This window comes from Podarcis vaucheri (genome assembly GCF_965113315.1).
Source record: "Podarcis vaucheri genome assembly, chromosome: 2".
Lineage (NCBI taxonomy): Eukaryota > Metazoa > Chordata > Lepidosauria > Squamata > Lacertidae > Podarcis > Podarcis vaucheri.
In genome coordinates, this window is record NC_138760.1 from 67,350,078 (window position 1) to 67,365,507 (window position 15,430).

Genomic DNA, 15,430 nt, shown 5'->3' on the forward strand with positions numbered 1-15,430 from the left:
TCAAATACCTGAAACTGATAGCTTCTCTTCTCCATGCAGAGATACATATAGAGGCATGCTATATGTACACACAACCATGCACGTACACACACAAGTCTTTCTTAAATTATTAACCACAGCATGCTGCTGACCTCATATGAGATTTGTTGAGCAGCCAGTCCTTTGTCCAAGGTACATACAGTCCTTAAGGTATGGTTTCTTTGAAGATCCAGAGAATAGCAGCCTCCCTTTAAATATGCCTGTACTGTATATTTAACCAATACAGCGGACACTCAGGTTGTGAAAGTGATCCGTGCGGGAGGCACGTTCGCAACCCACAGCATTCACACCCCACAGCACTGTGTCTGCGCGTGCGCGGGTTGCGATTCGGCGGTTCTGTGCATGCGCAAAACGCGATTTAGCGCTTCTGCGCATGCGCCAAAACCTGGAAGTAACCCATTCTGGTACTTCCAGGTTTGGTGCAGTGCGCAACCCAAAAACGCACAACCTGAAGCATCTGTAACCCAAGGTATAACTGTATTTCTAATGTGCATTTTACATTGAATACACTAAAATTAGAGATCTGAATGGACATTAAGGGACTCCAGTGGTGGAAGATACATCTGCCAAAAATAAAAGCCCTAAAAGGATTTATACTGGAATAAAACCAGCTTTTAAATTGTAGGCAAGCAGATCTCATTCTCTTTTTACATATAATGTGTATATATCTCATGACTTGCATCATTATATTAACAAGAACAGTTCAAGCATTTCTTGATGCATATTTCCTTGGAAACAATAAGGTTTTAAAGCAGAAGTTGGATGGCATGTATTCTCTAGTTGAGATTTCTGCATTGCAGCGGGTTGTGCTAAATGACCCTCTGGAGTCCCTTCAAACTCCACAATCCTGTGCTTCTATGATTCTGCCCTGGCCTTGCGCAGCAGAGATGGGGGGGGGGGAGAGACTTTGGAGATTTATGATTTCAGCCTAAATCTATTACCCAGAGTGAAAATGACAAAGGTGAAAACAGCTTAAAAGGCAAAACTAAAAAATTAGCGGATCATTTAAAGCAGCCTTCACCACCCTGGTGCCATTCAGATGTTATGGACTGCAACACCAGCTGCACTGTGGCACCTTGGGCTGATGGGAGCTGTAGCTCAAAGCATCTGAATGGCACCACATTGGAGAAGACTAGTCTAATGAATGGCAGAGAGGCAACCTGGTGGATCTTCACTGTGAAGTCGCTCCACAGTTTTGATGTCACCTCCAACCTGAGCTGATGTATAGATGGCCATGAGAGCAGGACCTGTGAGACTGATCTTAAAAGCTGTGGGTCCACAAGGGAGTGGGCAGTTTTGGAGATTATCTGGTCCCTAAGGTGTTTCTGTAGCTATGCAAGGGAAAGCTATTGTCCAAATTAGCTCTGGCTCCTAAAACAATCCAGCCTAATCTAGATGCTGGACACCTAGATAGTCACCTGGTGAGTCAGCATCCACAAGCCTGAACTGAGATAAAACCAATTCCACTCCAAGACTGAGGGGGATGGGTAGAATCAAGGGGAGAACAGGAAAACAAGAACTCTGTGGTGTGGTGAAAGGCAGCTTGGGAGAGCGACATTTTGATCAGGAAAACGTCCTACTGAGAGAAAATTAAGCAGACAACCCCATTCCACCACAGCCACTGCTGCAATCAAATTCAGAGCCCCTGAGACGGCATTAAAATAAAATTGAAGCTTGCTGAGAGACATGTATTTGCTACTTCATGCCTAGTTTGGTCCTATTATGGAATTCTGTGATGTCTAATCTTGTTTTTTAAAAAAGAATCCCTTTACTCCACGGCAACCATTTCGTAAATTATGGCACACACACACCCCATACACTGCTTGCTGGATTAAATAGTGTTCTGTGCTCAAACATTCTGCATCTTTCCGCCTCTGTGGTGAATAATCTGCACGCACACTCCTGTCTTCTTCTAGGTAACCAGGCACACAGAAGCAAGAGTTTTAGCTCCTGTTGTGGCACAGTTTAGAAAGTATGCCAACCTTGCTCATTATGCCAGGCAGCTTCACTGCTATTTTAGGTTTCACAGCTGAGAAGATGGCTGTTCCTGTGGGTTACGAAATAAGGGAGCACTTGTCCTGTTGGAGAGGCGTTGTGTTTCAAAGGTACCAGCACAGGGAGCAGATCTGGCAGGCTTTTTACACAAAGGTGCTCAGGTAATTACTAATTATACTGCAAAGCCACAATCCACTTGTTTTAGGGCCCCACTGTTGAATATTCTGCTGAATGGCTAACAATATACTCTCATCTCCAAATGAAATCTACTTATTACTTTTTCCACACATCCGTCCCTTTTTGTTGCTGTATAACCTAACACCTCAGAGCACAGTTTAACAAGAAAAGTATATTATCCACAGTGAGAATCTGTGCCTGCTTATTTGAGGTGACTTATTCCCGGGGAACTGTGTATAGGATTGCAATAATATAATGGTAATCGCTGTATTTGTTTGGAGTCTGCTCTTTAAAATTATTTAGCATTTGGGATATTGTGGTTAGATAAACCCCCGGTACAGTGGCACCTCAGGTTAAGGACTTAATTTGTTCCAGAGGTCTGTTCTTAACCTGAAACTGTTCTTAACCTGAAGCACCATTTTAGCTAATGGGGCCTCCCGCTGCCGCCACGCCGCCAGAACACGATTTCCGTTCTCATCCCGAAACAAAGGTCATAACCCGAGGTACTATTTCTGGGTTAGCGGAGTCTGTAACCTGAAGCGTCTGTAACCTGAAGGATATGTAACCCGAGGTACCACTGTATTTCCTTTCCCATCACTTGACTAAAAGAATAGTGGTCCCTATAAGTTTCATTTCTTGTTTCTGACACACTTATGGTGGTAGTCAGGTAGGTTTTACTCAGAATAGACCTGTTGGATTTAATGAACAGGTCTAAGTAAATTTCAGTGTGTCTGTTTCGAGAAAAACTTAGTTGAATACCAACCTCAGCTTGGAAAGGAACTTTCTCACTTGATGAGAAAATCTGTCTGAAACAAACTGTAAGGCACCCAGTCTGATGCATTACTTTGGAGATGTTTTTGATAAGTACATTTTAGCTTGTGTCTTTAAGAAAACGTAGCTTTTTTATTGTCAGAGATTGTGAGCTTGCATGCACATGACATTGGCCTGCTTTGGATGACACACTAATAGGCCAAACGTAGGCTAAGGCAGACCTTAGCTTGGCCTAGAGCAGCCTGGCAGCAAAATGGACCAGGGAGGAGTAAAGCGGTTGTGATCTCCTCTTGGGAAGTTTGTACACTCACTTGATTTCATTAAGCTAAAGTTGTTTCGCATGTTGCTTCTCCAGTTACCCAGAACTGACAAGAGATTTGGAAGTAAAATGATTCCTTATCAGCCTGACTCATCCCCATGCCGCATGGATAACGATTCTTGAAACTGAGTGGAATTCAAAAATAGTTCTTGGATATGGTGAGCGCGTGCTGTTCCAAGAGAACAACGTCACGGGAACTTATGCAACGCCTTGATAATGCCTCAAGCAATTCCTACCAGCCATGTGTATTTATTTCATGTTGGTTGTGTGCTGCTGCCATATTGGGAAGAGGTGCCATTGGTCTTAGATGTGCAATCCTTTTGTGGTCTCCCCCCCCCCAGTTGCTATTTACTCAAAATCACAGATTCCTGAAATACTTTAACAAATCGAATTAATCTTCCCACTTTGGGCAAAATTTCACATTGGTTTTTCTTTGTGAAAACTGCTATTTCAGAAGGCACAAAACTGGTTCATGGAAAATCTTTACCCTCCAGCTCCTTTGTGCCCTTTTCCATGCCTGTTCTGATCCATTGATAGCTCATCTACTTCTGTTTAGAGTGACAGGGAAAGAACATGTCCACCTTGCCCTCCCTTGTCTTGCCATGCTTTGCTGGAAGCTTCATTTCCCACCACTATTGAGCGGCATGACTTTTGCCCCAGTCTAGCAGTTCTGGTGATGCATCATGAGTGACCAGGTAGGGACAGAGTGTAGATGTGGATGGGCATGCACACCTGGATGGTAATCCAAATGGACATACCATTAAAGACTATGCAGAATATTCACCTGAAAGTGGATGTTAGTAGTTTCAGTGGAATGTGTAACATTTGTACGTAATCCGGGATGTGAATCTTCATCCACATTCCACATCAACTGATCAATTTCATTTATGGTTTAAATATACTCTTTTGTTATTTGGGAGTACTGTACACAAATATTGCAAATCAATAAGTACGACTGGAGTGGAGTGAGGGAGCAATGAGACGTCAGGGAACACACCTGCAACCTTGCAAACAGTTTTGCATTCTGTTGAAAACGTGTGCAAACCATTAACAAGAGGGTGTATTTAACCAGAGTGAAAAAAGACCCTAATGTTTGGCTGAACACAGGTGTAAATCTATTTCTTTTTTACGTCCATGATCTGTTCAGATATTGATATACTGTAATTGGTTTATACTCTGGTGTGCCGCTCCAGGCATTAAAGCAATCCTTTTGTTTTCTTTGGGGACAGCTTGTCAGCAGATAGTAGATTAGGTTATGCAGATTAATTGGGATAAATCCTGGCCCCAGAATAGCAAACGATACAGAACAAATCCTTGGATCATGACTAAATTAGTTCTTAGGTGTTGATTGTTTTAGGTAAAAAACCTGAATGTGTATCAGTGCGTCTATGCATGTGCATACACTCAAAGGTGATTCCTTTTATGGTTTGTGTAGCATATTAAAGCAGTTCCCTTATCTAATGATAGCTAAGTTGAGCACTATTAGGGTTACACATTAACAATAGTAACGATACCTTCCCTCTATATGGACATTAGCCTCCCCTTGATCCCCATTTTGAACTTCTTGCCTCTGGCCTCATTAACAGGTTTATTTGGGCTGATCAAGGAGGTCATTTACCTCCCATAATTGTGACAAGATTGTGGATGGGGGCGGGAATTCAAAATAAGTTAGCCCTTCTTATCAGAAGATAGTCAGGTGGTGGCAATAAAGTTTTCAAATATTAAAAATTGGACAATTGGGCTCAATGCCTACTATCAGGAAAAGTGGTTTAATGAATAAAGAATAGGAGTTAATTGGAAAGCAAAGATAGCAGGAGAGCTGTCTTTGAAGTTAGGGATTAGGGCTGGGCGATATCTGGTTTTCAACATCACAATATTTCACCAGTTAAACATCGCGATATTTCAATATATCACAATGTTTGAAATAAGGCTGAAACTGTGTAAAGGTGAATGTGGTAATGCCCTGGCAACTTACAGGTCTAACTCTAAAACTGATAAATTTTTACTTACTTTTAACATATTGTTAAAACTGTTATGTTATAGTACTACTGTACTGATAATGTTTAAATTAGCACATTATCTCTAAAACTAAAGCTGTAGAAGTAATTCAGTAGCACAGATATCAAAGGTAAGGTGAGAGAGTTTCCTAAAAAATTAATTACATTACTAAACAAGAAAAAAACCAATTCACAATCACTGTCACAATTTTAGATATTCCAATATATTTCACTATTGAGTCTTAGCTGAATGTGTGCATCCCACAACACCAGTTATTAGATTGTTAATTTTCTTTTCTAAACCAGGCCAAAATAGAAAGGAATGAATACATTTTAATAGAACAAAAAATTGCTAAAGAGGAATGTGCATTTCTTTTATAAACCAGGCCAAACCAGAAAGAATGGATAAAATTTAACAGAATAAAAAATGATTAAACATATATTTTTTTGCAAGGAAAAATATTTTTGCACAGTGCTTTAAAAATATTTACAAATATATGAAAGCAAAATACCAAACTATAGCAACTAGTGGTTAAAAACAGGTTCTTAAAAACAACAAGCAAACAAACAAAATAGTTTTAAAGACACTCAAAGTTTGACGTTCTGCTCGAATCAGTAAAACTTAAATCCTATTCAAATATGAATTTTCTGACAAAATTGTCTCCAGCTAGATTTTAGGAGTGGGTCTTACCACTTTCTCATCAGAGGAAGAAAGAAGTGCCCAAATGGGGAGGGTTTGCATTCAGATAAACAATATATTTGCAACAACTGCATGTAAAAATGTTGTTAACTTTTTCCATTGCAGATTATATTTTGTTTAAAAAAGGTGTGTGTGCGGGGGGAAGTATTCTAGGCTCACACTCTTCAGTCAACCTTAGAAGGGATGTGAATGCCTCTGTATAATGGGGCATGGCTTTGCTGACGCTGGCAAACTGTTCTGTAACACCTGTATTTACTGTACATATTACCAGCAGAACATCCTCTTAATGGACAACCGAGCATGGTGGAAACAAGAAAAAAAAAATCAATTGATGTATGGATGATGCATACCGTATTTTTCCGTGTATAAGACAATGTTTTGTACGATTGGTGGTCAGGTGGATGTGCGATTGTTGGCAACCCGCCCCCCCCAAAAAAGCTCAACAATTCCAGGCAATCTCCCCCCATTTCCTTAATAAGGGGTACCCAGAAATAGGGGGGTGTCTTATACGTGGGGGGTGTTAAACACAGAAAAATACAGTACATAAAATCTGGCATGAAATGCAGTATTACCATGCAGTGGAATGTTGGATTGACATTTTTAAAAAAATTGTAAGTCATGCTGTTTAACATTGATGGGGGTTACACTCCCTCTGAAGGAGCAGGTACATAGCTTGAGGCTCAGGTGGCCACAGTGGTGTAGAGTACCTTCCATCAGCTTCAACTGATGGCCCAGTTGCACCCCTATATGGACAGGGATAACCTATTTTTTTGTCATCTATGCTCTGGTAACCTCTAGGTTAGATTACTGAAACACATTATGCTTACGACTGCTGGTTTCAAATTTCACTGATCCTGGCCAGACTGCACTGGCTAACAGTTAGTTTCCAGGCTATAAAGCCTTAAAAGGCTCAGGACTTCCTCTCTCCGTATGAGCCTACCTGGACCCTGAGATCATCCTCTGAGGCCCTTCTTTGTGTGTCTCCTGCATGAGAGGTCCAGAGGGTGGCAACACAAGAGCAGGCCTCCCCATTTGCAGAATGCTCTCCCCAAGGTGGCTTGCCTGGCACCATTATTACATCTCTTTAGACACCAGGTGAGATCATTACTCTATAATCAGGCCTTTGAATGATTAACATTCTATGGCCTTTAAATGAGTTTGTCGGGGGGGGGGTATTGTTTGTGTTTTCATTATGCATTTTGTGTTCTCATTTTGTATTTTTATGTTGTAAACTGCCCTGTGATCTTTGGCTGAAGGGCAGTATACTACTACTACTACTACTACTACTACTACTACTACTACTACTAAATAACAGGTGTTCAGAAGCCCATCATTTCTGTCTTTCTCTTTAATAATCATTTCAAATGACACAGGCAACTCCCTATTTACGCAAGGGCTACGTCATTTTTGCCATTTTTGCACTCTTTTGGGAACTGTTTTTTGCCTCCTTAGGTGCCATTTCTGGGTTTGCGGCAATGTGGGCAGTCACACATGACTCGACTGCGTATAAATGGGGAGTTGCCTGTTGAAGCAAGAACACAGAAACCTGTCACATGAAATGATTTAGGTATAGTTGTCTTTTGTATCTAAACTACCGATCTTTCATGCTTTCTGGTCAACACACATTTCACTAATACAGGGGAATTCCCACTTAAGTGGGGGGTTCTGTTCCCGGCCACTGTGCGCATCAGTGGGATGTTCTTAAGTCCCTTCCACCCCTGCCCCCTTTCAGCACTGAAAATAGTGTGTGTCTCAGCAGTTGCGTGTGTGCTGATCGTGCACGAGTGGGAAATGCCTGTATGTCAGAATTCGAAAATTGTAGCTGATACATTTTACATTTTCCCTTCTTTCCTAATAGCCCTCTCCCTACAAACCCATCTGATAACTTGGAACTGATATAGTAATTGTGTTCACTCTCCACTCAGTCATTTTCCCTCCTTCTGTTTATGAATCATCCGCATTTCTGTGCCCTACACGTATTTGCTAATTATTGACATGGATGAGTAATGTAGCTAAGCCAAGGGTTGCCAACCTTTGAGGGGCCACAGGCACATTTTGAATGTTGAAAGCGCCATGGGCACCACCCCCTCTGGTTATTTCTCCCCCTCTCAACCAGACAGAAAGCAGATCTGTGTACGCATGCGCATATTCTTTGCTTTCATAAGTGGTCTGAGTAAAAGTCAGGTGCAGTAGAATTAAAATGGATCCTCTTGAACTTTCAGAATGTGTGACATGGTTTAATGGTGGTTTTCAGGGGATCCCTTGAAAAATTAGAGTAAATAAGGATCCGTGTCTCAGATCCATGTTTTTGTGTCATGGCAGTGCTGGAAAACAGTGGATCTGTAGGGGGTTTCCAATGGATACAAAAGTGATCCATGATTTGATGGTGGCTTGGGATATGTGTGAACCCATTAAGATTATGAAATTTCAGGAGGATCAATTTTACTGGATCTGATTTTGTGTGTGGCACGTGCACCTCCTCTCACTCTTTGTCACACTTCACCCTTTCTCTCGACTCTTGGCACAACATTTTATCCTCTCAGCTACACTCAAGTCTCCCAAATCACTCCAGTTTTCCTCTTTGCCTCCCTGCTTCCTCTCTTTCCCTCTTGGTTACTCTGCTTCCTGTTAAGCTGCCCAGGAGCCAGTCTGAGCCTCGGAAAGCACATAGAGCTGAAAGTAGTGGCGAAGAGTGCCACTCTTTCAACTTCCTCCTTCAGTGCTATGTAGTTTTTAGGAGGGTGAGGGAAGATAACCACTCTGGCTACTTAATAAAGATAGTGCAGTGAGACGGGGGAGGGGATTAAGAGCTTTCACAGGCATCAGGGGAAGTCCTCCGGGGTGTTGTTGTGCCCATGGGCACCATGTTGGCAACCCAGAATGATATAATATATAGGCTGTATTGTTTGTGGACTCCTCTTTAATACTCCCCTGCTTCCTTCTAGTTCCTTTGAGTGACTGAATATTCAGATTATTTGACACTACTTAACAGCCTGATCCTATGCAAAGTTAGACATGCCTAAACCCACTGATTTTCTATATGCATGGGATGGACTGTTAATCCTATTTGGCTGGCTGATAAAATAGATTACAAAAAATGAGTTATCAAGTATGAGTAATTAATGTCAAAAAAAAGAACGTAGACCTTGTGTTTCTCCAGTTAATTGGGGGCTGGGATGGGGAGGTAAAAATCCTATTTAAATTCATGAAATGTTTGAAATTGAAAGACAAAGTCATGAAGAGCGTTGTAAATGTTCTAGTGAGATGCCCATCAAATGGGCCAGAGGAAGGAACATATTTCAGAATGTGGTAATATAGATGGACTGTAGCTGAGTGTGTTGGCGGGTTGTGAGTCAACCTCCACTAAGTTTTCTCATTCTTAGGTGGGTTTTGGACACCTTTCTTTTCCTCTGCATCTTTTTCCTCCAGGCTTGCCCTCCTATATTGTAGCAGGGCTCCTGTGACTTTAAAATGCTGCATGTCCAGCACAAATGTAACAGCTGCTGCTGCTACCCTCATCTATACACTCTTTTTCTTCTACATAAACCTGGTATTGTAGGAAAAGAGCAGAAGGTGAGCTTATAGTCGGAATGGGAGAGCATACGATTGTGGGTCCCAAATATCAATCAGGTTGCTTGACTGTTTAAGTTACATCCCATTTGGATTACTGCACTGTGCTCTATGTGGGGCTGGGGGGCTGCCTTTGAAAAGTGATCAGAAACTTCAACCAGCTCAAAAAGCTGCAGCAAGATTACTGGCTGGGGCTGGCTATAGGGGGCATACGATTCCCTTGCAAGAACAGCTTCACTGGGAGGGAATGTGAAGGTGCTTGTACTCTCTAAGACAGAGGCACCGACTCAGGAATAAGATGGAGGGCTGGTCGTGTGCGCGCAACGTCATGACGACGGTGTCACGCATGACGTCACAATGTTTTTGTGATGCCTGGATGGGCGCTGTTGCGTGCAACATCCAGGCATGATGCGGCATCTCTCCCAGGAGAGACACATGGCTCGGGCGCGCTGCAGGCCCCGCGGTAAGTCCCACCCCCTGGATGAGTGGCACCCAGTGCAACCCCCCCCCCCAGCTACGCCTCTGGTGAATCCCCTAGGGCCTGTTGTGAATTATGGGAGCCAGCGTAATCCATACTTGTTTCAGCAGTGGGCACACAGCAAAATGGCATTTATGCAGGCATCACGAGAAGTACTTGTGTGGAGAGGCACATCGAAGAAAGCCAGTGAGAGCCAATGTGATACAGTAGTTCTCAGACAGTGCATTGTCCCTCCCATCCTGCTCACTTGACTGTCTGGATTAGTATGTAAATAAAATGCTATAATAACTATTGAAAGCCAGTGTGGTGTAGTGGTTAAGAGTGGTAGACTCGTAATCTGGTGAACTGGGTTCGCTTCCCCGCTCCTCCACATGCAGCTGCTGGGTGACCTTGGGCTAGTCACATTTCTCTGAAGTCTCCCAGCCTCACTCACCTCACAGAGTGTTTGTTGTGGGGAAGGAAGGGAAAGGAGATCGTTAGCCACTTTGAGACTCCTTAAGGGGAGTGAAAGGCGGGATATCAAATCCAAACTCCTCCTCCTCCTCTTCTTCTTCTTCTCCTCCTCCTGAATTGAGGAGGAGTCAATGCTTCCTGTTTATACTCAGAACAGAATTTGGCCTACTTTTGCTAATATACTTCAGCAGCACCAGGGCCAAAATATGGTGCTCTACATCTGGTGAGCAGCTGGAGATAAGCAATTGCAATTGCCAGGCAGAATTCTCACTGACAACTGATGTTGATCCCAGGCATTAAAATTAATGAGCAAATGCTCTGGATTTCTCACCCGCTGGGTGCTTGTTTCAATGCCAATCTTATTGGCAAAAGTTAAGGAAAAGACAGCTAACAGACACCTGCTCTTCTCTGGACTGGTTCCTGTTCAGTGGACTGAGATTCCTATTCAAAAGGATGTTGATATCTTAAATGGTCCTGCCTGACGTTTTGGACAGAATTTATTTATTTGCTGTTGAGAGTCAAATGGTCATACGGTACTCATGAACTGTGTCACCGTAGAGCCCACAAATCCCATAGTTCCCTCATGGGGCTTCCAAGCCTCTGGAATAATGCAGTGGTGTAATTGTGAGGACTGTTGCAAGATTATACAGCCTCATTTATATTTTTGTTCCCTACTCCACTATGCACAAGAGCTCCACTGTACATGACTCATAATTAGTCTGCAGGGGTCCAAGCTGGATAGCTGATGTGAATGTCAGGCTGCCCACAGAGAACTCTGCTCAGTTCATTTCTGGTGGATTTAAATTAAATTCATCTTGAATGCTAACAAATTGAACAGGGTGCTTGAGAGAACCTGCAGTGGTTAATTAAATATATGAATTGATTCTATTCTTGAAATTACTGCCTCTTCTTTTAGGGGTGAATGTTGATCCTTATGCAAACTACCTGGCACCATTCGTGCACAAAAGGAGAAGTACCAGCAGATCTACAGAAATAAATAAGAAAGGGGGGGACCCTAAGAGGGTGGGAACCTTAAAGCAGCCCAGTGAGAGCAAAATATGCACAGTGGCCACAAAAATTGCTGACTGACAGCTGCAGGAGAGAGATGGAGGAAAACAAAAAAATGGTGAGAGGGAGAATTTGATGGAATATTGTGGATAAGAACAATGGCTGGACTGGAACCTTAAACAGGAGCACTGCACATGGCTACGTTTTGCTACCAGTTCCATTTGTACAGCTGTTTTATTACTCACAAGGGTTTCTAGATGGCAACAACACAAAACACACACAGGGTGGCACACACCTTTTGTGCTGTTTTAAATAATGTACAAGCTAGCCTGATTTGTGCAAATTCCACAATATGTAATCCCCTCTCAGGGTTTTGCCCTCTGTTTGCATTTGTCTCTTGGGAAATGGACACTTGCTGCCATTATGGGGAAGGAAAGGGCGCGTACGATGTGGAAATGTCTCTTAGCGCACTCCTTATAGACAGGGGTTTCTTTGTAAAAGTGAAATGGGGCACAGAAACAACACAACTTCCGATGCCAATGGCAATTGCTAGGTCACACCTCAACTACGTGAACATCAAGTAAGAGCAAAACAGGGCACATCAAGGGAGCGACTGCAGCTGCTAAGAACGTGCTGCTGTTAAATGGGAGGCCTGAATACCTCTGAAGAATGGAACACTAGGATGAAGAAATGTCAACACTGGCAATCAGAGAAAGCTGCTTGGTGTACCACTGAAGAACTGAAACTGATATGTATCTTAACACTTGACCAAAGTACAAAAAAGCATACATTTGAGAATGCACTTCCTGTAACTTTAAGAAAAATCTATAGCTAGAAGTTTTAAAAGGCACAACATGAAATACGAATTTTAACTCAGAGAATCATTCCACCTCCACTAGCGCTCCTGCCATCCTCCACCAGATTACCACTTTGCCATTCCCCGCCTCTCCTGTCCTCCTCCTCCTTTTCCCATTGCTGCTTTCTTCAATGTTGTTGTTTAAATTAAATTAATGTACTTCCCTTCATCAGACGACCACAAGGCGGTTATGGCAATACATTTTCCACATCCCTTCTGCTAATTCAGAGTCTTACTATTTGCTGTTTATTAGGGAAGACCAGAACGAAAGACAAGTATCGTGTTGTCTACACAGACCACCAGCGCTTGGAACTAGAGAAGGAATTCCACTACAGCCACTACATCACCATCCGGAGGAAAGCAGAACTGGCAGCAACGCTGGGACTCACCGAGCGGCAGGTTGGTACAGAAGGGTCTTGCACAGGAGTGGGGGGACCTGTTGGACTCCCAACTCTGATCAGCCCCAGCTAGCATAGCCAATGTTCAGCAGTGGCGGGAATTGGGAATCCAGCAACAACTGGAGGGCCACAAGCTCCGCGCCCCTGATGTAGCAGGATCACAAACCATCACAAAACGTAAAGCATTACAATGAGCATCTCAGGCACAGATGTCAGTGCAAATGTTGAGGATAAGCACTGCAATCTTATACACACTTACCTTGGAAATTGACCCCACTGAATACAGTGGCTTATGTTTGTATGTATAGGATCAGGCTGTGAATGTGCTTCATGGTTGGTTATCTTCTGTCTTGCTTGGCATATATCAAATGTAGGCTAGATACTTCCATAACTGTTTTTTGGTTAGATGGTCCAGGTTGGTGGGCAGTGATGGGCCAAGGAAAAAGCGCTCAGATGATGAGCCCTTTATATCATTGGCATCATTCACCTGCCTCAGTGTAGGTCCCACTTTCCTCCTCACTGTTTGACTATGACTGAATAGCAGGAAACCTTAATGCTCAGCTATTACTATGTGGAACATAAAAATGACACAGAAGATTGGAAGTCCCCAGAAAGGTATCTGATTGCAGACTATTAGGGGCATTAGAAAACAGCAACAACATCCTAAATGAATTCTTACAGTTATGTATCCATTTTGCCTCTGCTCTGAATCATGCCATGCTCTTCCTCCTCCCAATTCCTTTTCATCTCTGCCTTTCCTTGGCCACTATATATTTTTTTACTTTGCCTGTCCCCTCATTCGTCTTCTTTCTGTAACTTGAACCATCTCATACCTACAGTACATACACACATCATTTTATTTGTATGCCACTTTCCATAGTTCAAACCATGCTCAAGGCAGCTGACACCATGAAAGAAATTACGTAATTACAAACATAACAAAAGTAGTCATAAGCGATAAATAAAACACCAAAAAGGACACAACCAAATTGAACAATTTCAACATAAGTCATAATGCATTTAAAAATATAGGATCAATAACACTAATAACACTTAATACTAATAAAGATTAGTATCAATAACAGCACACACACCTGAACAAAACCCCCTATGCACAGCCCAAGAGTCTTTTCAGCAGCCTCAGCTTTTGTAGATGGAGTCAGTCAGGGCTCCGCTGTCCCAGGCCAGGTGAAAAAGGCTGACAAGACAGGGAGCAGGTGTTCCTGGACTCACAGTGAAGATGGTCTTGTCCTGTGCATCCATCTCAATCCTCTTTCTCTCCCATCTTCCTCCTTTATATTCTGTATGGCCTTTACCACCTTCTGCGTTTGTCTCTGCAGGTGAAAATCTGGTTCCAGAACCGCAGAGCAAAGGAGAGGAAGGTGAACAAGAAGAAGATGCAGCAGCAGACCCAGCCTGCCAGCACAACCACACCAACTCCTCCAGCAGTTGGTACCCCTGGTCCCATTGGAGGCATCTGCAGCAGCACTACCAACCTGGTTTCCTCATCACCAATGACTATCAAGGAAGAATTTATGCCTTAAACCCAGCCCTTCCAGTTGAACTGCATATAAACCAAAACAGCAATACAGTGGTACCTCTAGTTAAGAACTTAATTCGTTCTGGAGGTCCGTTCTTAACCTGAAACTGTTCTTAACCTGAGGTACCACTTTAGCTAATGGGACCTCCAGCCGCCACCGCGTCATGATTTCTGTTCTCATCCTGAAGCAAAGTTCTTAACCTGAAGTACTTTTTCTGGGATAGCGGAGTCTGTAACTGAAGCATCTGTAACCTGAAGCGTCTGTAACCCGAGGTACCACAGTATACGGATTAACCACGAGAATCGGCACTAGCTGGCATACTCTCGAAACTTACGCAGAGGCAATGCTATCACTGCTGAACCAATGAAGCCATTTCCTCTTAGACCCACTGGGTTATTTTCTTTGATACCACTGCAGGGGAGAATCATGGACTTATTCCTAGGAATCGAAGCAATAGGCTCATTATCTTTTCTGTACTTTTCTTTGGGAAGGAATCGCTCCTGTTGCAAATTATTTAAAGAGAAAAGAAAATGCAAGCATGGATGCTTTGGGGTTGGGGGGCAGAAACGGAGAAGCAGGGTACTTAGGAAGTGTTTCAGGAGCATTTGCCAGTATCTGGCACCTGACCACAACCAGGCCTTGATCTCTTGGCCAGAAGGACTGAGCTTGTCAGGCCAACTATCCAAAGCCAACTCCAAGCCATCACAGAAGCCCATCCACACTCGGCAATGGAGGTCAGGAGGCCAGTGCCACACACCTGAGTTACAATTGATATTTGTAGCACTAGGAGCAAAAGTCATTTTAAAAGCAAATAAATACGGGCCAAGTATGCAAGAGCAAAACAAAATTGAGATTAAATGCTGACACGTACAAAACAATGAAAGAACCTTAAATGAGGCAATAAGGTATAAGGGAAAGGAAGCAAAGGGTTGGCTTCTGCACAGCACTGTCTCTTACTACATCAGAGAATGTCCTTTGGTTGCGTTTTTTTGTTTGTTTTTTAAAGTTTTATGTGCCTGCACAGAGTTGTATATTTTGTCCAGTGCTGAGCCCTGGTTCAGTTCCTGGTAGGTGGAGTGGAAGAATTCAAGACAGCTTTCTGACTCAGGTTTGTCCAGTTTCCTCTTA

General features: G+C 42.9%; 1 protein-coding gene across 1 annotated transcript in view; it reads left to right on the forward strand.

Annotated features, from left to right (window-relative positions):
* The window catches only part of CDX1 (caudal type homeobox 1), a 30,165-nt gene extending 15,788 nt beyond the window's left edge, over positions 1-14,377 (forward strand). The window contains exons 2-3 of the mRNA XM_082211841.1: positions 12,617-12,762; positions 14,102-14,377. Coding sequence (XP_082067967.1) covers positions 12,617-12,762; positions 14,102-14,305 — 350 coding nt within the window. The 3' untranslated portion in view covers positions 14,306-14,377. The remainder of the gene's footprint in view (positions 1-12,616; positions 12,763-14,101) is intronic.
* Positions 14,378-15,430: the final 1,053 nt, after the last annotated feature.